This window comes from Vombatus ursinus, unplaced genomic scaffold (genome assembly GCF_900497805.2).
Source record: "Vombatus ursinus unplaced genomic scaffold, bare-nosed wombat genome assembly UNPS02001287.1, whole genome shotgun sequence".
NCBI classification, from domain to species: domain Eukaryota; kingdom Metazoa; phylum Chordata; class Mammalia; order Diprotodontia; family Vombatidae; genus Vombatus; species Vombatus ursinus.
This window is the reverse complement of record NW_020941065.1, coordinates 511,461-532,713: the sequence shown is the minus strand read 5'-3', so window position 1 is coordinate 532,713 and position 21,253 is coordinate 511,461. Positions and strand designations below refer to the sequence as shown.

Genomic DNA, 21,253 nt, shown 5'->3' with positions numbered 1-21,253 from the left:
TTCAAGAACTATTTCTGAACTACCTGTGCTAGGAAATCCAGGCAACAAAAACAAGCAGAATACAAGTGAGACAAGTGATGGGCACTACTACAGGCTCATGTCTCCATGTTTCTAATTCTTACCCCCCTCTTTTCCTACAGTTCCTAGCCATACAAACCCGAAGGAAAAGTCAAAGAACATTAGAGGTAGGCAGGGAAGCAGAGAAGGTAGGAGACAAATTGTATCCAAAAAAGAAAAAATCAGGGAATGAGAGAGGAAGGGCGGGATGAAGAGAGAGAGACAGAGAGACAGCATAAACATTTATTAAGCAGTAAATATGCACTACGCACACAAATACAAACAAGATCAATCCCTGGAGCTCAGAAAAGAAAAGGTGTGCATGCATCGACACACACACAAGCACAAAAAAACGCAGGAATTCCCCGCCTCAAACCTTCTTGGTAAGTCTCCAGTAGCATGACCAGACTCTAAACTCTATGAGGGCAGCATTTTGTAACCTTTGTCATTCACATAATTACAGATGGTTTCTGATGTTTTGGGGTTAGGGATAAGTTATTTCTTGGTGCCTTCTGAGCCTGGTTAAGTTCACTGTTAGCCCTTTAATGTCTATCTTTACCAGATATACCCCACCAAAAATAATCAATGAATGCCCACACAGAGACTTTCCCAAACCCAGAGGGGTGAGCGTAGACAAAGGGGACAAAAATAATAACAGCTGACAGTTATATAGCACCTACTATATACCAGGCAATGTGTTAAGCGTTTCACAATTATTGTCTCATTTGATTCTCACCATAATCCTGGGAGGTAGGTGCTATTATTAGCCGCATTTTACGGATGAGGAAACTGGGGTACACAGGGCTTAAGTGACTTGCCCAGGGTCACCCAACTAGCTAGCACAGTGTCTGAGGCTGGATTTACACTCAGGACGGATTTCCTGACTCCAGGCTGAGACCTCTCTAGCTGCGTACAGAAGAGGGAGAGCCATAAAGGCCAGAGAAACTGTAACACCATCAAAGCCCATGTGATGTGAAGCACAGTTCTGGGAAAGGAGACCAGGAAGGAAAAAAGGGAGGGAGGGAATGGGGCCCCCAAGAAAGGGGACAAGAAAGTGGGTACCAGGAAGTGGGGCAGCCCTGCAATGAGAAAAAGACTAGAAAGCAGAGAAGACAACTCGGTAGGAAGGGGGCTAACTCAGAAGAGGGACAGTAAGGTGGGCTAAAGATAGGCCACCAGGAGGGTTTCAATGGAGGCAGGACAAAATGCGCCTCATCGGGTACCACTGAATCCAAGATACAGTAAACAGTAGCAAATTATAAATGGTCAAATCAGCAACGTAAAAGACACAAAGAGGGGGGAAGAAAAAATAACAAATTCAGAATACCCAAGTGGTTCATCACCAAGAAATTTCACCACAGAGAGTAGGCTGCACTTCACATAGTAATAATTAAATTCCCATTTTATTACTTTGAATTTCAGAGAGGTATAAACCCTCAGTTTGAATTGGTATCTCAATCTTAGTTTCCAAATGCAATATTCAACCTTGAGAGACAGCTCATGACACAAGTCATCTGGCTGGTTAAAACTTGAAACAAAAAGAGAGTACATTTAATGCAGAAGTTTGACAACAAAAAGGTCATTCAAATCCAAAAATAACCCCAGATGAAGGACTGAAGGTCATTTAATGCCTCACAACTGCCCCCTGGAATTCTTGGCCAGTTTTCACAATCAAATACTGCCACATTACAGAAAAGATTCCTTCTGGACTTGGGGACTCAGAGCTCAAAGATGAATTCAAAACTGGATGAGAAAAAACAATTACTTCAAATGCCACTACACAAGCAAAAATAAAAGCACAAAGGTTTGCCAAAAACAATTAGCTCCTTGGTCCACAACAAAACTTGAGCAATTAAAAAGGCAAGTTTCACTTCAAATATTCCCCATGAGGCTATCTGTGTTAGCATCAGCCCACTGAAGGTATAACCTAGTCCTTGAAGCTGAAACAGTGGCAATACCTGGGGCAAAGCTTCCAAGAGCTGGGGAAACCAAGGAGAAGGGGAAGACTAGGAAGAGGAGAAAAGCCTGGAGAAGACTGGGGCAGCTGAGGGGCACAGAAGACAGAGCACTGGGCCTGGAGTCAGGAAGACCTGAGTTCATATCTGGTCTCAGACGCTCAGTAGGTGTAGGGCACTGGGCACGTCACTTAACCTCTGATTGCCTCTGTTTCCTTGTCTGTAAAATGGGGATAATAATAGTACCTACTTCCCAGGGATAATGAGATAATAACTGGAAAGTGCTTAGCACAGTGCCTGGCACACAGTAAGCTCTACAGAAATGTTAGCTATTATGATCATTATTATTATTATGTTCCCTAGTAGGCACGTTGATAACGAACAAAGAGGTGCCAAGTAACAACCTTCTGTTACCTCAGGACATCAACCTGAAGGGCAAAACAGCTTCATTATACTTGCAGAGAATACTAGAGCAAAACACAAGGAAACTGAGTCCCAGTTCGGGTGAAATTCTACAGCCAGTCCTGCATTCAGGCTGGTCCCCACCACCCTCCTCTCGCATGCGCACTGTGTATTCTAATAAGCCACCGTCTGAGACTGTCCTTTACCCCTGAGAGGACAATATAAAGGACAGGCAAGGGACCCTTCACCATGAGCACACTGAGGATCTAATTACTGGATGGCTGGCAGCCGTCTGAGCCTAATAATGAGTAACACCGGGGCTCTTCCTCATCTCCCCTCGTCTGAGCATCTCAATGTACTTGGCAAACATGAATCCGCCCTCTTCACACCCCTGAGACATGATCTAACATAACGCATCTCCGTTTCCATACAGAAAAAGTGGAGCAGAGACAAGGCAGCGTGTCCAAAGTCAGACGGAAGCTAAGTGACACCATGAAAATCAAGGATTCCTGACTTTCAGATGCTCCCCCTCCCCTCCAAAGACCTTCAGCTCTGATGCCTTAGGCCACCTGGATGATCTGCAGCCACCCGAATGGCTCCTGGGCTCCTGGATTCCTAGCATTAAGAGAATACAAGGAGCATTTTTCATACTAATTATTTAAACTCTCACTCAGGCCAGCAACCTTGTAGGACTGCATTCTTTCTCCATTTACAAAAGTTACTGATGACCTGTCCAGTTAAATGTTACTTGCTTCCAATGCGTTATTTGTATTCTCTCCTACCCCTCCCTCTCCCTCTTCCAAAGAACCCGGTAACAGGGATGTTAATCATGAAAGAGCAGAAAGGGGGAGACAAGGGCAAAAAGGAATCTGCAAATCGGATCATTTGGCCTTGGCTAACTGAGAGCTGAAAGCATAAAAGGGAATGTGACCCAGATCCAAAGGGCTTACAAAATAATGACTGTCCCTTAAAGAGGTCTAGAAACAAGCTGAAGGAGAGTCCCCTGCAGGAAAGGCATTTAGGAGGGGCTGTCCACCGGAGCAACCAGGAGAGGAGAGCAGAGAGAGGCAGGAAGGCAAACAAATGGAGGATACCGTGTGCGCTGGGACAGCCTCCCAAGGGCAACTGGTCTCTCCTGGTCAGCCTGTCCTTCACTGGCCAAGCCAAAGTACTAATGGCAATGACCATTCACAGGGGACTGAATCGTCCCTATTTCATTATTAAAGATAAAGCCACACTCTCCCTCCCCCCAGAAAAACTTGAGGGGCTCCTCCCCAACTCCTCACTGCTGCTACTACTGCCCAAAAGGAAGGGGCCCTGAGAAAGTGTGTCTGACAGGCCATCGCTCTGGTTTCAATACCTGGAATAATTATGACAACAGAGGTAACCATGTGGATGTCTCCAAAGCCAAGCTTTCACCCTGACATGAAGGAACTTCAGGTTTTTCCCATGGCACTGTCCTCTACTCAAGGGAACTCTAAACTCTTTATCTGATTCTCCCTCCTGGAAACACTGCCGTGCACAAGAGGATGGCAGGGAACTGTGACAGCAACAGCTCCCAGAAATTACACTGCATGGCTCCATCCCTTTGTTGGCACCGTGGATTTCAGGGGACTCTCGTTAGACAAACAGCAGGGTTATTAAGGGGCAAATCAGGGCAACAAACAAGGCCCACATGATCCTACTAAGCATTTCTGGGGCACCTCTCATGTGTTCAAGTAGAGAAGGATAAGAAACAGTCCTTCCCTCAGGAAGCTTACAATCTAATTAGGAAGCGAGGACTCACATTAAGTCAAGTTATAACAAGCAGTCACAGAAGGGGGCCCCAGCGAGAGCCAGAACTGTCGGTCAGCAAAGGCTTCTAGGAAGAGCTGAAATGTGAACTCATCACTGAAGAATGGGTAAAACTCAGCTGAGCAGAGAGAGGAGAAAAGACAAGGCATGGGGGGGGGGGGGCGGGGCAAGACGAGAGGCAGAAATGACCATGGCAATGTTTACAAAGGAGCCAGCAAACTGTTCTGAGGAGAATGAGCACGACACACTGAGGGGGCCTGGAACTAAAACTGGACAGGTAAGGCAGAGTCCGTTTATGGAAAGCCTTGAATGCTAGGCAGAGTGTGGACACACTGTGGCACTAGCCTGAGGCTCACAAAATACTTCTGAGCTGAGGAGAATGACATGATGAGGTAGTATTTAAGGAAGAGTAGCCCTGATGTATTGAGGAAGAGATCAAAGTGACTGAGGCCACACAGATGACTGCCCATATCCACGTATGAAGCAAAGAAGACTCGTGGCATTATGGTGGGAGGCAGGGCAAATTTTGAAGAAATAAAGAGCATCAGGGTTTTGTGAAATAGGTTAAGAGGGTAAAAAGGGATAACTTAAAGTTGAGGTTGAAGGTTACCAGCCTAGGAGACTAAGAGAATGTAGTATCTTTTACAGAGATAAGGTAGTTGAGGGCAGCTAGGTGGCGCAGTGGACAGAGCACCAGCCCTGAAGTCAGGAGGACCTGAGTTCAAAGCTAGCCTCAGACACTTGACACTTACTAGCTGTGTGACCCTGGGCAAGTCACTTAACCCCAATTGCCTTAAAAAAAAAAAAAAGAGATGGGTAGTTGAAAAGGGAAGTTAATAAGTTCAATCTTGAACATGCTGAGTTTAGGATCAAAGAAGAAATGTAAAGATGATAAGGGGAAACAGAGTACTAGAGGTTAAGTAATAGGTCAGGACTGGATATATACAACACTTCGGAGTCAATCAACAAGCACCTAATCAATCAATCAGCCAACATTTATTAAGTGCCTACTCTGTGCCAGGCACTGTGTTAAGTGCTAAGGATACAAAAAGAGGCACAAGACAGTCCCCGCTTTCAAGGGGCTTCCAATTTAATGAGGGAGACAATATGTAAACAAATACATACAAAGCAAGCTACATAGAGGATAAATAGGAAATAACTAACAGAAGGAAGGTACTAGAATTGAGAGGTGTTGGGAAAGGCTTCCTATAAAAAATTGGGATTAATGTTGAGACTCAAAGGAAGCCAGGGAAGTCAACAGGCAGAGGTGAGGAGGTAGAGCATTCCAGGCATGGGAGACAGGCAGAGAAAATGCCCCAGGTCAAGGGATGGAGTGTCTTGCTCAGTGAACAGCCAGGAAGTCAATGTCACTGGATGGAAGAGTACATGTTACGGAGGAAGGTGTAGGAAGACTGAAAAGGTACAAAGAGGCTAGGTTATACAGGGCTTTGAACGCCAATCAGAGCATTTGATCGTGGAGGAGATAGGGAGCCACTGGAAAACGAGTAGGGGAGATGACTTGGTCAGGCCTTCACTTTGGGGGCTGAATGGAGGATGGCTGGTGTGGAGAGGGACCTGAGGCAGCACTCTCCCCAGCAGCTATTGCAACAGTCCAGAGGTGAGATGATGAGGGCCTACACAAGGACAGTGGCAGTGTCAGAGGAGCAAAAGGGATATATTTAAGAGATGCTATGAAGGTAAATCAACAGAACTTGACAACAGATTGCATATGGAGGGTGAGAAAATGAGTAGAGGGCGACGCTCAGGTTGTGAACGTAGGGGACTGGGAGGACAGTGGTATATGCCATGGTGAGAGAGAAGTTAGGAAGAGGAGAGGATTGAGAGGGGAAAAGATAATTCAATTTCTGACACATAGAATTTAAGATATCTATTGCACATCCAGTTTGAGATGTCTAATAGGCAGTTGGAAATGCAAAAATGGAAGTCAGGCAAGAGGCTGGATAAGCAGATTTGACAATCATCAGAACGGACATGAATCCACAGAAGCCGATAAGACCACCAAGTGAAATATCACAGAGGAAGAAGAGGGCCCAGGACAGGCCCTCGGGGACAATCATTGTTAATGGATGTGACCTGGATAAAGATTAGGGAAAGGAGATTGAAGAGTGGTCAGACAGGTAGGAGGAGAACCAGGAGAGAGAAGCGTCCCGCAAACCTAGAGATAAGAGAGCATCAAGAAGAGAGTGATCCATAGTGTCAAAGGCAACAGAGAGGTGATGAAGGATGAAGATGGAGAAAAGACCATTAGATTCAGCATTACGAGTTTGTTGGGTGACTTTGGAGAAAGGAGTTTTGGTTGGATGATGAAGTCTAAAGCCAGACTGTAGAAAGTTAAGAAGGGAGTGAGAGAAAAGAAAGAAAAGGAAGAAAAAAATCACAGATGGCCTCCTCAATGAGTTTAACCGCACAGGAGAAAAGATATGGGATGATAACTAGCCAGGATGGACCGATCAAGTGAGGATTTTTTTAGGGTATGGGAAACATCGGCATGTTTGTAGGCAGTAGGGAAGTAAATAGTGGAGAGGTAGAGATTAAAGATAAGCACATGAGTAAGAATGAAGGCTGTAAATAATTGCAGTAAAATAGTCAATTAGGGAGATGTAAAAGAATTGCCTTGCAGCAGCAAGGACCTAAATGAGATTATGTAACATACATCTGTAATGGATCCAATCAGCACAGTTTCATGATTTTTTTCCAGCTTTGTTTAGCAGCACATGAGAAGGAATGAAGGCTATGGATAGTTGAAGTCAATCCAAAACTGAGGCTTGACAGGGCAAAACTGGGGAGAGGATAAGGTGGAAATAGACCCAAGAGAAGAGGACAGTGTGAAGATGAACTAGTTCACCAAAAGATTAAGATAGGGAAAAGAGGAGAGGACAGCCAATTCAAATGTGATGGCTTGGGAAAGAATTTGAGGGGTCAAGGGACTGGAGGTTGCAATGAGGTTAAAGAATAGAGTTCAAGGTTTCAAGGCAGAGGGAAAGGCAGAATGACAGACTGTGATTAGATAAGGAAATTTCATTAATATGAAAATGGTGCATTTGTGGGTGATGACAACATCAAGGTTATAACCACCTTTGGGTACAGCTGGAGTGGGGTGGAGAAGTAGGTTATGAGAAATGAGTAAGTTTAAGACACGGAAGCCCAAGGAAAGATGTTCAATAACATGGCCAGCGATGTCAGACATAACTGAAATCAAGGGGAACGAAGACAAAGAAAACACCACAGGACTCGGCAGTAAAGAAGTCTCTAATGTCCTCAGTATTCGGGGGGAACGTACACCAAGCGGATCAAGAAAAAAAAGGAGGCGGCATGTAAAGACCACTCACTTGAAAAAGCTCGGCCACGAAAGCCTGGCAAGAAATAGGCCAGTAGGTAGCATAGCAGGGGCGAGCGAGGGTGGGTGTTTGTTTTCAAAGATGAGGAGACCCGTGTATATATGACAATGAAAGAGGAGTAGCAGCGGAGGGATAAGAGACCAAAGAACCTAGCAATATTTTAAGGATTTATATTCTTCGAAGCAATGACAAGCTGCTTTAGCTACTAAAAATAGTCCTGGAAGAGAAAGGACTGTCTGTTCTCTCAACAAAGTGACTGCCTCCTCTGTAGTGGCAGTGGACACACAAAAGGGAAAATGATTCAAAGTAAAACGATCAGCAGGGGACCAGAAAATCATTCCAGGCCCACAGGGCTGCTACCTACACAGGCCTATACCTGCATGAAGATTATAACTCTTCTCCTAGCAGAGGCAACGGGAACTCTGCCCACCTTGAGAATCTTGAATCTAGCCCATACTTTGGTCTGTATTATTTATCTCCCTCCTGGAAAATGTTTAAGTACTAAACTGGTCCTCTTTTGGAGGGGAGTGAGGGAGAATAGAATTTCCACAGGGGTGCTGCTACTTTGCCACTGGGGCTAATTCCTACCAAAAAACCACCAAAGCAGATTATGTTATGGTGGGAAAAGCATCGGATTTGGAATCTGAAGACCTGGGGTTGAATCCCAACTCTGCTACTTCCTAGGCAGGAGACCTTAAGCAAGTTACCTATTTTCTCTCTGGGGCTTAGTTTCTTAATCTATTAAATGAAAGGGCTGGACTGGATCAGGAGGTCTTAACCGGAATTCATGAACATTTTAAGAAGTATTTGTATAAATGTATTTCAATATACGTGGTTTCCTTTTTTATTTCCTTTTTAAATTTCTATTGATTTATTTATTTAGAAGCAATCAGGGTTAAGTGGCTTGCCCAGGGTTTCTGAGGCCAGATTTGAACTCAGGTCCTCCTGACTCCAGGGCGAGTGCTCCAGCCACTGCGCCAATGAGCTGCTCCCAATTGGTTTCCTTTTTAATTCTTTGTATTTTATTTTCTGCATTTAAAAACCTGATTCTGAGAAGGGATCCCGAGGCTTCACCAGACTGCCAAAGAGGTTAAGAACCCCTGTCCTAGAGGGTGTTTAAAGACCTTTCCAGCTCTAAATGCTAGTATTTATTCAGGATCAAAGAACACAACCCACAGCTTTTACAGGGAATTGAAAAAAAACTGCATCATCACAAAAGGGAAACCTATACACAGACTGCCAAAGAAAGAGATAATAACTTTCAAGGGAAATTAACAGCGGCGGTGGCTTGAAGGCAGATACTAGTTTCTACTGGAGACATGTCAGTTACTAGACTCCAGGACATCTGTTTAGCTGTCAGTGAAATGGTTGCAGTGTACCAGGTCCAGGCAAACTAAAAACAGCTCCAGATCTGACTTTAGCAACATCCCCACTGGAGAAAGAGGGACTTCAGCAACAAAATGAAACCAGGCTTTCTGGAGACACAAATGAGAGCACTAGGAAATCATAACCTCGATTAAAGAGACTTTCACCCGAAAGCCAAAACATTCCACAATGGCACAGTGTGCAAACACAGCCCCTCAGCTCACACACAGGCAGCTGGTTCCTGAGAAGCCTCCGTAATGGGAGGGTCTCCAAGGCTGGTGCAGGAAGGCCCTGCTCCGTCCCCCCAACAAGGAGCCTGCACCAGAGAACAGGAACATCTACCCAAAAGATGAGCCTGGGACCAAACTGAAGATTTAATTCTAAAATCCTGGCCCCTTCTGCCCTCATTGTAAACACTAGCATGCTTCACTCAGGGATCTAAAGGCCCAGCAGGCTGTGTCTTTTATATAACTGGTTACCTACAAACAGCTTAGAGCTGCTTTTGCCAGGTATAATGAATCTTTCTTTAGAGTCACCCCGAAATGTATAAAATCCAAACCATAACAATCCATGGATTAGTCTAAGAATTGCTTGCACCAGCACATGCCTTAATCAGGTTCAAAGGCACCTCAAATAACTTTAATCAGTAGGGAATAAGCAGCAAGTCAAGAAAAGTCAGGAAGGATGGGCAAGAGCAGAAGAAATCCAAAACTAGAAAAGGGGGACTATTATCCTAAAGACTAGACGATGAGACAATCCTTTCAAATCTCTGAAGTGGGACCACCTGATAAAGAGAAAGGAGAAGAAAGGAGGCTTCGGGACAATGGGGTGGGACAAAGCTGCAGGATGGGTGGAGGAGCCAGGGGTGTCCTGGGCTGAGCTCCTGCAGTGGCCGGCAAGCAGCAAGATTCGCCACTGCCGCTTAAGCCACAGCGCCCCCTGGCTGCCTAGGGTGAAAGAACTCAGCTGAGGATGTCGTCAGAGGGGACAAACGCCCTTTGAACGCAGTACTAGACAGGCATCTCTGCACAAAGGCTCTGGCTGGGTTCTTTTCTGAGATAACCCGGAGATCCCAGGACACCAAATGACAGTATCCAAACCCGCCCCCACGTCCGTCCGTCCGTGCAGAATGTGGCTCAGCTCACTCTGCCCCTGCTTCCCTCAGCACAGGCACACCCACTAAGGGAAGGAGATGCCCCCAGCTCAACAGAACACTCAAGCTCACGATCCTCGGCACCTCCTTTTCACACCCCAAATCCTTGAGAAAAATCAGCCACTTGCGTTTGTTTCTGATGTGAGGGGAAGAAAAAAAAAAAGCACTTCAGAAAGCAAGCTCCTCTCTATTAGCAAAGTGTCTAAAGGCTGAGGAACTTCTAAACACCAGAATGTGGGCATGCTGATTATCAATGACACCTGCAGAGCTTTCCAGAGATCCAAACAAGTCATGGCTGTCAGAGCTAAATTAATGGCAGGATTAACATTTGATGAGGCTGGCTCCTTTCACAGGCCATCACATCACACTGGAAGGAGGGACAAATCTCTAATTTATCACCTTCCTCAAAACAGCTAAGGTGAAGAGAAGGCAACATCATTAAGATGACAACATCAGTTTTCTGAGATCGATTTTCCTATCTCAGCACACTCTAGCTAACCACCTGCCTCCACAGAGCCCACTTTTCCTGGTAATGACTTGTTTTGTCCCCTGCCTCCATCCTTACCCCACCCCAGCAAGGGGTGAGGAGCAAATGAACAGAAAAGGCAAACAATTTCAAATCGATGCTCAGTGCAGCCCCAGATCTGGCTACCTCACCTGCCCCAGCTGAGCCATCACTCAGCAGACCTTTCCAAAGACAACGGGCGTTTGTCCCTCTCCTCCCTGAGGCCAGCCCAGACTTGTTTGTCCCTGCGGTTCACAATGTTCCGCAGAGCTCTTGGGTCTGTGTGCAGTCCAGGAGGGTGAAAAGGCCAGCATTGCATTTAGGACAAACCCTCTTTTTCCAGGACCAGGAGGGCAAGCCCAAATCCTCACACCAACAAGATGAACAAGAGCAAAATTCTTATTACATGAGCTCCCTGGAAAGATCTGACTCCTCTTTCTGATCACTGCCCCAATAAAAAAGGGAGAAATGAGACAGTTATTCTATTCCTTCCCTTCCCTCCCTAGGCCACTGCTCTGTCATCTTCCTCTCACTTTTAGGAAGCTTGAGGGGAACTTGACTTACTTGAGGGGAAACACAGGGCCACTTTCCAGCAATTAAAAACATGCTCCTGGGAGTTCCACACAATGAGGGGCCCTGAGGTCTGGAGTCAGAACTAAGGTCCAAGGCCCAGCCCAGCTACTTCCTATGGGCGACCCTGGGCAAGTCTTTTCCCTTTGCTAAAGCTCAATCCTGTACAACGAGATGACCTCTAAGCCCCTTCCAGCTCACAATCCTCCAACTGAAATGAAAGGCAAGTGCCCACAACACTTTATGGTCTTTCATACATCTTTTTTATTGTAAGGGGGGGCAGGGGACACTGGGCTGGATCCCAGGACAGAAAACCAGTGAAGAATCTTCCTCTAACCATGCAGGTAGCATCCTTGTGCAGCTTCTAGTCTCTGTGGAGTACCTGTAGCACTAAGAAGCCCGAGGACACAGCTGGGGCACAGCAGAGGAGAGACCTGAATTCAAGTCTTCCTAACTTTAAGGCTGACACTCTGTCTACTAGATGCTGCCCCTTGGATATTTAAATATTGTTAAATCCTTCTTTATTAGATGATGATGATGTCACAAAGTCACACAGAATGGGTCGTTTAAATAATAGCTTAAGCTTTCATGTAATGTTTAGAGACTATCTGAAAAAGTCTTTCATGAGAATCTTCTCATAACAAGCAAAGGAATGATACTATTAATATATAGTTAGCCTGAAAGTTAGGAAGACCTGAGTTTAAATCTACCCTCAGTCACTTACTAATGACCCTGAGTAAGCTGCTTTACTTCTATTTGCTTCACTTTCCTCAAATGCAGAATGGGGATAATAACAGCACTTCCCTCCCAGGGTTGTTGTGAGGACCTAATGCAGACCTGCACAATTTGTAAACTTATTCAGGCCAAACATAGGTTAGGTTAGACTAGAGATAGACTGACAGACTGACGATGGTTGGTTGCCACAGCTCACGTGACAAACAAGAGAGTGCACAGTGGCAACCCTACATTTTTTCCGCTGGAAATCCTTTGGCGGGCCTTGAGTGGCCTGTGGGCCATAACCTGTGCAGGTCTGATCAAATGGCATAATAGTTGTAAAAAGTGCTTAGCACAGTGTCTGGCATGTAATAGGCACTGTAGGAATGCTTATTCACTTCCCTTCCCTGAAGTCCTACAGTTCCATCCCCGACTCTTTTCTACCAAGCGTGTATGTGTACTAACACACACACAAACACACAAAGCTGATCAGTTCCTCTATCAAAAGTAATGACCTTGAACTTTTACAATACAATGAGGAGATTTTCCTTTCTTTTACTCTTTACAATAAAACTGATTTCAGTGAATTTTTCTCAAGGCCCTGGCTAACTGCTGGAAAACTGGAGTACAGAGGGACAGACTCCCTCCTTCCTGCTTTCTGCCAGCAATCCGCTCTAAGACAGCCAAGTGAAGCTGCTGGCTTATATCTTCAATGTCAACAGTCTCATCCACTCTCCCAGAATAGAGCACCTTTTCAACTTACAAGCAGCCTCCCCTTCAGCAAACTGTGCGATATTGACGGTAAGACACTCAGAACCCCTGATTTCTATGCTCATATTTTAAACACTAGATCAATTTATCTCCCATCTAAATGAACATCTGTTAAAAAGTGTTAACTTACCTCAAATTCTTCCCAAAAACCCTGTTTAACTTTATCTGTGGTCTCAGCTAATTTGCTCAATTCTCTCACACGGCTTTCAATCTCCGCAGCATTGATACGCGTCGTATTCAGGGGCTGATCATCATCATGATCATTTGATATAAAATAAAGAAAATATTAAAGAAGCCTGCATTAATACCAAAATGTATCCTATGTTACATAACAAAGTTGTTATCCAGAGAACCAAAGGGACCTACAATATGCAACAATTCACAATAAAAATTTCAAAATGCAAAACTTTGGTTTCTATTCAGCTCTGCACATAAGATATATCCCTCTTCACATATGCTTTGACATGCTGACCAATACACAGAGGTTGCCTAGGTTGCTGGCACAATTAAATGTATTCATTCTTTTTGGTGCAACGGAAAATGCTGGACATTTTTTAAATTAAGTGACCGCAGGCCGGTCGCGTCACCTTTCTTGGCCTCAGCTTCCTGGATGGAGGACGAGGACATGGGACCAGGCAAGCTCTACTGTTCCTTCTCCAACGGTTCTAAGATCTTGTGACTCTTTGTAAGTGGGTTTCACGGTTGGTTGGCAGTGTAACAATATTCACCACTGAGTCACACAGGGATTTTCAACAATGATCACTCCTAAGACTTAATAAGCAGCTTGCTTACTCTGAACAAATCAAATGGGTAAAGTCTTATTGCAGACCACATGAAAACTTGGTGTAAACTACTCCGCAGAGCAAGAGCTGTGCGTCCTACAGTAAGGGATGACCTTCTCTTTTTCTGGAAGGGGAGGGAGCTTACCTGCTTGAGTTGTAGCACTGTCCCCAGAGTTTCCACCATGGGGTTCTTCTTGTAATGCTCCACAAGGTCAGTTAAAGAATCAAACTTCTCTCCTCCACCGACATCATATTTCAGATCCTTCCAAGACAAATAATAGTCTATGCTACCCAAAGGCCTAGGATAGATCCATCCTTCTTTTCCAAAGGAGGCCAAGACACTCCTTGTTGGAACGGTCAAGACTAATCAGAAGGCACACAGGGAAAGGAAGCAACAATGACCAAGCATGAGAGGGCCCCAAGAGGAAGATAGCTGACAGGCTAATACAGACAGCAGCTTTGCAAAGAAATGTTAACTACGTGCTAATCCACAAAAATCCTCTTCTCTTCAGGAGGTACCCAAGAGTTATAAGCAGTGCTGGAAGGGACGGGTTGAAATTAAGAAAGGGATGGCCCCATAAGTAGCCTCTTCTGGGCCTTCTGTCAGTGGAGACAAGCAGTGCAAAAGCAGGTGCAGGGCTGAGAGGCGGTAGGCACCCTAGATTCTAGTCCGGCCACTGCCTCATCTTCACTCTGTGGCCTTTCACGTCTCAGTTTCACTAATTTTTTTTTTTTTTTTGCTTTTTGGTGAGGCGATTGGGTTTCAGTGACTTGCCCAGGGTCACACAGCTAGTAAGTGTCAAGTATCTGAGACTGGATTTGAACTCGGGTCCCCCTGACTCCAAGGCCAGAGCTCTATCCACTGCGCCACCTAGCTGCCCCTCAGTTTCACTATCTTGACTCTGTGAAAGGCACCCAGAGCCCTGCACTTCCTTCCTTATTCAAATTGCCAGTGCTTCCCCGACCACTTCCCTTCTACCCTCCAAATGTGAATTTAAAAAAAGGACTGATTTTCCAACCAAAAAGAAAGGGGGGGGGACTTTAAGCTGCACATCTGGGAACACTTTCTAACTAGAAGACCAGAAAAAAGGCTATTTGGGGAAATGACAAAAAGATATTAAAGATGATATTAAAAAATGTAAGTATTTGGGATTGCTGGTTTAGGAAAAAAAAACTGCAGAAAGATTAGGACCATTTTTACATAGAATATGATTTTACAAATAAAATAGTGAACAAATTGACCTCTCAGGTAGGGCCAGCTCACCAGCATACAGCAAACCCCAGTCCCCCATCCCCAAGATCCATTCCCAAAGGAGCCTGAATGCAGGGACTTTGTTGTAGAATGGCAAATGTAGTCAAAGGCGCAGACTGCGACAATACTAAGAAGGATCTGTGGCCGTAAACTTTGGCAGATGAGCCTTGGAGACAGACTTCAGATGCAATCCAACATAAACATATTAGAAATGCTGCAGGGAAGAAGATTCAATCTGCCAGAGATGGACTGAAAATAAAAAATTTAATAGAGTCTTGAAACAATCAATCAATTTTAATAAACAACAGAGTGCAAACACAGAAGCCCTGGGCTCACCAAGCAACAAGGATGCTGCACTGGTCTCCCCAGCTCCAGGCCTGTTGCAGCAGGGGTATTGCCACCCAAAGAAGAAGCTCTGGCAACCCACACGTTCCCTCAGGGCTTTACCTGGCAGCGAATCATGACGTGCGTCACTTTTGATTTGCCATCGTTACTCTCGCCTTTGTCATCCCCTGTGCGCACAGAGAGAACAAAGTCCCCTGGGTGGCTCTGGCTTTCCCGCACCAAGAAGCTTCCATGTTTTCCTTTCTCAGTTAGTAATTTCTCTGCTTCTTTCCCAGAGAGATGCCCATGAAACCACCTGAAATTTACATAACATAAACAAATTCTGGGGCTGTCATGATTTTCGATCTTATTACACAAAGTGCTTCAAACTATTACAAAGCACCAGAATCCCTGAACACAATTAAAAAGATAGGGGCCTTGACTAGGCAGCTCCCAAGTGGGCAAGGGTTGCATGATGCTTATCAAATTGCTTTAATTCAATTTGAATTGACAAACAATGAAATGCTCATGTCCAACTCCTTGTGCTGGGCCTGGGGATGTGAAAACGAAAAACTGTCCTAAAGAAGTTTAAAATTGAATGAAGGAGATTGAGGGGAAGGACATAGGAAAAGGAGAAGGAGCAGAAACCACCATAAACACTTCAGAAATCTTCTGGAAAGAGAAGACCTCGCTGCACTCTCCGCCTCTGCGGAGATCATGGGAGCTGAACACAGCCTATCATGTCAGACTTGGTTGATAAGTGGGTTAGTTCTGATGAACTAACTCTTTCTTCTTCATCCTGGGTTCGATTAGATGGCTCTCTGGGTGATGGAGACAGGGGAAATATGTTGAGAAATGGAGTTGATAATAATAAAAATATTCTGAAAGGAAAGCACTCTCATCTTTTCCCAGTTCCTCTTCGACCACTCTCATCTCTAAGAAGCAAAGGTTACCATTTTGTATCTGTTCACCAATAGCTGCTAAACCAAGAGAACCCTTCAAGCCCATTGCTCTCTCAAGGACTAGTAAATATAAGCAGTTACGAGGCAGTAGAGGCAGAGAAAGAGCCTTACCCGTGGCGTGTGGCCTCCAGATAAAGGATTACCACTACAAATGAGATCAAACATTGAAAATGATTCCATAATTCCAACCTGTACTGCAGCTGCCTCCAATATGGAGTGAAAATCAGCTGCCTAGCTACAGAGTTAGAGGCTGGATTGACTAAGAAAAGAGATCCTACAGCACCTTTGATTACCACTGGGCCTTCCTTTCTCCTCAGGAGTCCCACAGGGAAGCCAGGTGCTGGCCTTTCTACATGAAGGCAATAACCCAGATCCCCTAACAAGACTCTGAATTGTTTTTCAGTGAGAAGAATAGACGTGATGAGCCAGTCATACTCTGAAGCAGAAAATAAAATTCAGAAACTACTTTTAATCCAGCTAGGTGACACGCCATTATCCAAAACTCCAGCAGTGGCACTAGCTGCAGAAACCACTAGACAGCCAATTACATAGCAGAGAAATTAAGCTGTAAGACTTAAAAGCAGCATTTTAAAGCAGCAAATATACAAATCTAATTGGGAGACCTTAAATTTTTTCAAAGATCAGAGAATGTCTTGGGAAGACAAAAACCAAGCAAACCAGCACTGGGACTTTCATGAGTTGTAGCTTCCATTTTGTCCCCCCCAAGGGGCAGTTATCACATTACAGACCAACACTAGTTCAGAAGCATTCTTTCCAAGCCATGTCCTTTCTGCATGCACACGTGGAACCTAATTTAACAGAGCAGATGAAAAATGCTGGCTCTCTGATTCTCGTACTTTTTTCCACTTGTGAGGTTAAACTGACATCTGTCGGCAGTGCTAATGAACAGCTGGCCAAGAGTGCTCCTGCAGACAGCGGCTCTTTATGCCTATAAGACACATCAACTCTCATGCGCCACCTTCTAACCACTATCCTCTCTGACAAACACCAAATTAGAGGCACAAAGGCACATTCTGGAAACTCCTGCCCGAGATGAAGGCTCCCTGGCTTGAGGTTGTCATAGCTGACGAGCCTCTGGAGATAGCTGAGGCTTTTTGTTAACCTGCAAAGCAGGAGAATCGACCACACAGCCTCTACACGAGACCTCTGCCCCCAGCCTCCCCTGGTGAAACGTGGAGGAGAGGCCCATGGTGCTAAGGCTTTCTGGAGGCATCGCTGCACTAACCTTTCCGAGGTAGGATCTGCACAGTTCAGCGGGTATTTGAGCTCGATAACGTCACCATTCTTTTCTTTCAACTGTCCATGATGTTCCATGTAATACTGCACTAACTCAGCCAGCGTGGCAAACTTCTCCCCGCCATACAGGTCGTAATAGTCGCCAGTGTTCTGAATCTTGATGTGAGTGACGGCACCATTCCGCCTATAATTGGGGAGCAGACAAGGAAAGGGCAAGACAAGAGTTCCTCTTTACAGTGAGTTGTCTACAGGACTTCTTATATTATCTTTCCTTAAATCAGAGAGCTGCAGAATCAGAAGAAACCTTAAAAGCCACCCAGCCCTGCCTCTACCTGACCTGTCTTTCACGAAAAGTGTCAGAAATAAACCCCATGGCCACAATTCACACTGAGTAAATTAAATAACTGTACATACTCAGTTATATAATCTAGGTAGATTTTAACCCAATATCAGTACAACTTTCAGTTTATATGACAGTAAGTCATTATGCTTTTCAAAATCCTCTACCAAAGTCCTGTTTTAATGTTTTTTCAAGCTAGGGCTATGGTGACAAAGTACCAGGAGCAGCAAGTTCTATCTATGAGGAATGGATCTGAGTATGGACCCAATGACAAACTACACTGTTGTCATTCGGGCCACATGCTATAGCGTTGGGATACACAAACTTTGTGGGTCAAAGCCAGACTGCTTTCTATTTCTGTCCAGCCCCTGAGCTGAGAACTGTTGTGAGGCCAGATCTGGCCCTCAGGCTACACCTTGCTGACCCCTGCCTGATATAGTGGCTAGGGCACTGGGCTTCGAGTTAGGGAGACTTTGGTTCCAATCGCATCTCAGGCACTTAGTACTCAAGGGGCCGGGCAGAAGTCACAACCTCCCTGGGCCTTCTAAGGAACCCCCGAGCTCTAAAGCTGTGATCCTGTGATGAAAGGATCCCCACCACATGAGTATACTTTTTTTCCCTTCAATTTTTAAAAATACAATTGTATTTTAATTGCAGGCCCACACTGTTTCCCCCTTGCCCTTCGGGCCTTTTTTCAATCTCATCAGTAGAGGTCCTCCATCAGCATGGAGTTGTAGACCACAATCCCTAGATGCTGTTTCATCCTGGGAGATTCTTGTCTCTTCACAAATCCCAGAATCTCAAAGCTGAAAATGATCTTCAAGGCTGCCTGGTCCAGTTCAGACCACAGCAGAATACACTCCCCTCTCAAGGACACACTCAACCTGATAGAAACCCTCCCCTGGTTCCTGGGACTAGACACTAAGAGACCACCCTCACTATATATGCAGACCCCTGACAAGTCCTCTTTGGCCATTCTCCTACCCATGGTATTATCAGTCATACTTAAGGGACTACTGTTAGCCTTCTTAGTGACTAGGGCCTGGACAGGGCAAGTTAATCTTCCATGGCTCCACTCAAATCAGACTCCAATGTTACAACTTTAATATTAAATCCTAGGCTTTCAGGATTTTACTTAGTGAACAAAAGAAGGTCTAAGTAAATTCTTCCTTGGCTAAATCAAAGTTCTGACCAGTCTAATTTTTCAGGATGAACACCTTCAGAAAAGATTAGGTCAACAAAATTAGACTAGAGGAAAAAAAATGAAATCCTTACCAAATTCTTCAGGCTCCTCCAAAAGAGTCACAAAGCCTTGTTAGAAGTCTTGATAATAAGCCAATAATATTTGTGAAAGTTTCTATCGTTCAGAATAGTAGAAAGGAGGTAAAGGCTAACTTTAATTCTCAAGAAATGATCTTTTTAAAAAAAAACCTCTTGGGCAAGAATACACCTTGCCACCAAATATCTTTTCACTTACTTTTGACTCTTTTTAAAAATAAACATCAACAAAAAAGCTAAGAGTCGGGGCAGCTAGGTGGTGCAGTGGATAGAGCACTGGCCCTGGAGTCAGGAGGACCTGAGTTCAAATCCAGCCTCAGACCAAACACTTGACACTTATTAGCTGTGTGACCCTGGGCAAGTCACTTAACCCCAATTGCCTTAAAAAAAAGGGGGGGGGAGCTAAGAATAGAATTAGCATTCAGTTCAGCCCGTGGCATCCTCCCAGGGAGAAGGCATCAACCACAACTAATTTTCCATTCCAAACTTCATCACGTCAAGGCTCTGAGATTTCCTGGTGGAGACATGCCCTCCCCTCCACTGACACACATCCCAACCCCCCTACAACTTGGAAGGTCACATTAGCTAATATGACAGAAAAGGAAAATGACAATTGCTGAAGGGGATGTGGAAAACTTGGGACACTAATGCACTGTTAGTGGAATTGTAAACTAGTCCAATCATTCTGGAAAAAAATTTGGAACTGTGCCCAAAGGGCTATAAAACTGCATACCCTTTGACCCAACAATCCTACTACTAGGTCTATACCTCAAAGAGATCAAAGAAAAAGGGAAAGGACCTATCTGTACAAAAATGTTTATAGCAGTTCTTTTTGTGGTGGCGAAGATTTGGAAACAGAGGGGATGCCCATCAATTGCGGAAGGGCTGAACAAGCTGTGGTACATGATTGTGATCAAGTACTATTGTGTTATAAGAAATGACATGCAGGGTGGTTTCAGAAAAACCTGGGAAGACTTACGTGAACTAATGCAAAGTGAAGTGTGCAAAACCTGGAGAACACTGTACCGGTAACAGCAACACTGTAATGGTGATCAATTATAAAAGACTTAAGTACTCTGATGAAGACAATGATCTAAAACAATTCCAAAGGACCCATGACAGAAAATGCTATCCACCTCCAGAGAGAAAACTGATGAACTCCGAGCAAAGACTGAATGAAATTTTTTTAATTTTATTTTTCTTGGGGTTTTGGGTGTTTTCTTTTACTACATGGCTAATACGGAAATATGTTTTGTATGACTTCACACATATAATTGATATCATATTGCCTTCTCAAGAGGTGGAAAGACAAGAGAGAATTTGGATCTCATTAAATGTTTAAAAAAATTTTACATAAAATTGGGAGATATTTCATGAAATAAATAAAAATTTATTTAAAAAATTAGTTGCTGTGGTCAAAAAGATTCCTCTCCCTGCAGCCGACCTGATAAAGAACCTCTCCAAGTTTAAAGAGGCTGGTCTTTAGACAAGAGGCATACAGGACAACATGATGACCACATTCAAAGCTTTTCTAACTTGGCAGGACATATCAGACTCCTCTGACCTGGCATCACCTTTCAGAACTCACAGTCACCTCCACACTCATGAAATAGTGTAAGCTTCCATTTAAATTAAGCATAATTAAATTTCGACGGAAGCAGAAAAACTATAATAATAGAGGCAGGTAGGTGGCTCAGTAGATAGAGCGCTGGGCCTGGAGTCAGAAAGACCTGAGTTCAAATCTGGCCTCAGACACATTAGCTGTGTGACCTTGGGCAAGTCACTTTACCTCTGTTTGCCTCAGTTTTCTCATCTGTAAAATAGGTATAATAACAGCACCTACCTCTCAAGGTTGTTATTAGGATAAAATGAGCTAGTTTTTTGTTTTTTGGTGTTTTGTTTGGTTTTTTTTTTGGCTAGGCAATGGGGTTCAGTGACTTGCCCAGGGTCACACAGCTAGCAAGTGTTATGTGTCTTTTGAGGCTGGATTTGAACTCAGGTCCTCGTAAATCCAGGGCTGGTGCTCTATCCACTGCACCACCTAGCTGCCCATTGAGCTAGTATTTTTAAAGTACCAAGTGTCCGGCACATAGTAAGTGCTACATAAATGCTAACTATTGTCATCCTCATCCTCATTATGATTATTATTAAATAAACCAGGTTCCAACAAGGCTGGGATCAAGAACTCATTTGCAAAACCTTAATTCATTATTGATTTCCTTTGCTGCTCCCACAGCGTAGTAGTCACTGTCACAGTAGACATTTACTGACTTGAATTGTTTCTGGTTCTCGCCTGAGAAGCAGCATCTCAGTGGGGGGACGGGGGGGGGGGGGGGGGGAGAGTAAGTGGGGGGGGACTCTCCCGTCCTTTCTGTTAAATTTGTGAGGACCTAACTAACAGAAGCAGAATCCC

The 21,253-nt window shown here is 44.5% G+C and overlaps 1 protein-coding gene across 3 annotated transcripts in view; it reads right to left on the bottom strand.

Annotated features, from left to right (window-relative positions):
• The window catches only part of PTPN11 (protein tyrosine phosphatase, non-receptor type 11), a 71,061-nt gene that overhangs the window by 26,228 nt on the left and 23,580 nt on the right, over positions 1-21,253 (bottom strand). For all 3 annotated transcript variants that reach the window (XM_027862572.1, XM_027862592.1, XM_027862582.1), the window contains exons 3-6: positions 17,212-17,406; positions 15,127-15,319; positions 13,573-13,689; positions 12,776-12,889 (exon numbers count right to left, since the gene is read on the bottom strand). In XM_027862572.1, coding sequence (XP_027718373.1) covers positions 12,776-12,889; positions 13,573-13,689; positions 15,127-15,319; positions 17,212-17,406 — 619 coding nt within the window. The remainder of the gene's footprint in view (positions 1-12,775; positions 12,890-13,572; positions 13,690-15,126; positions 15,320-17,211; positions 17,407-21,253) is intronic.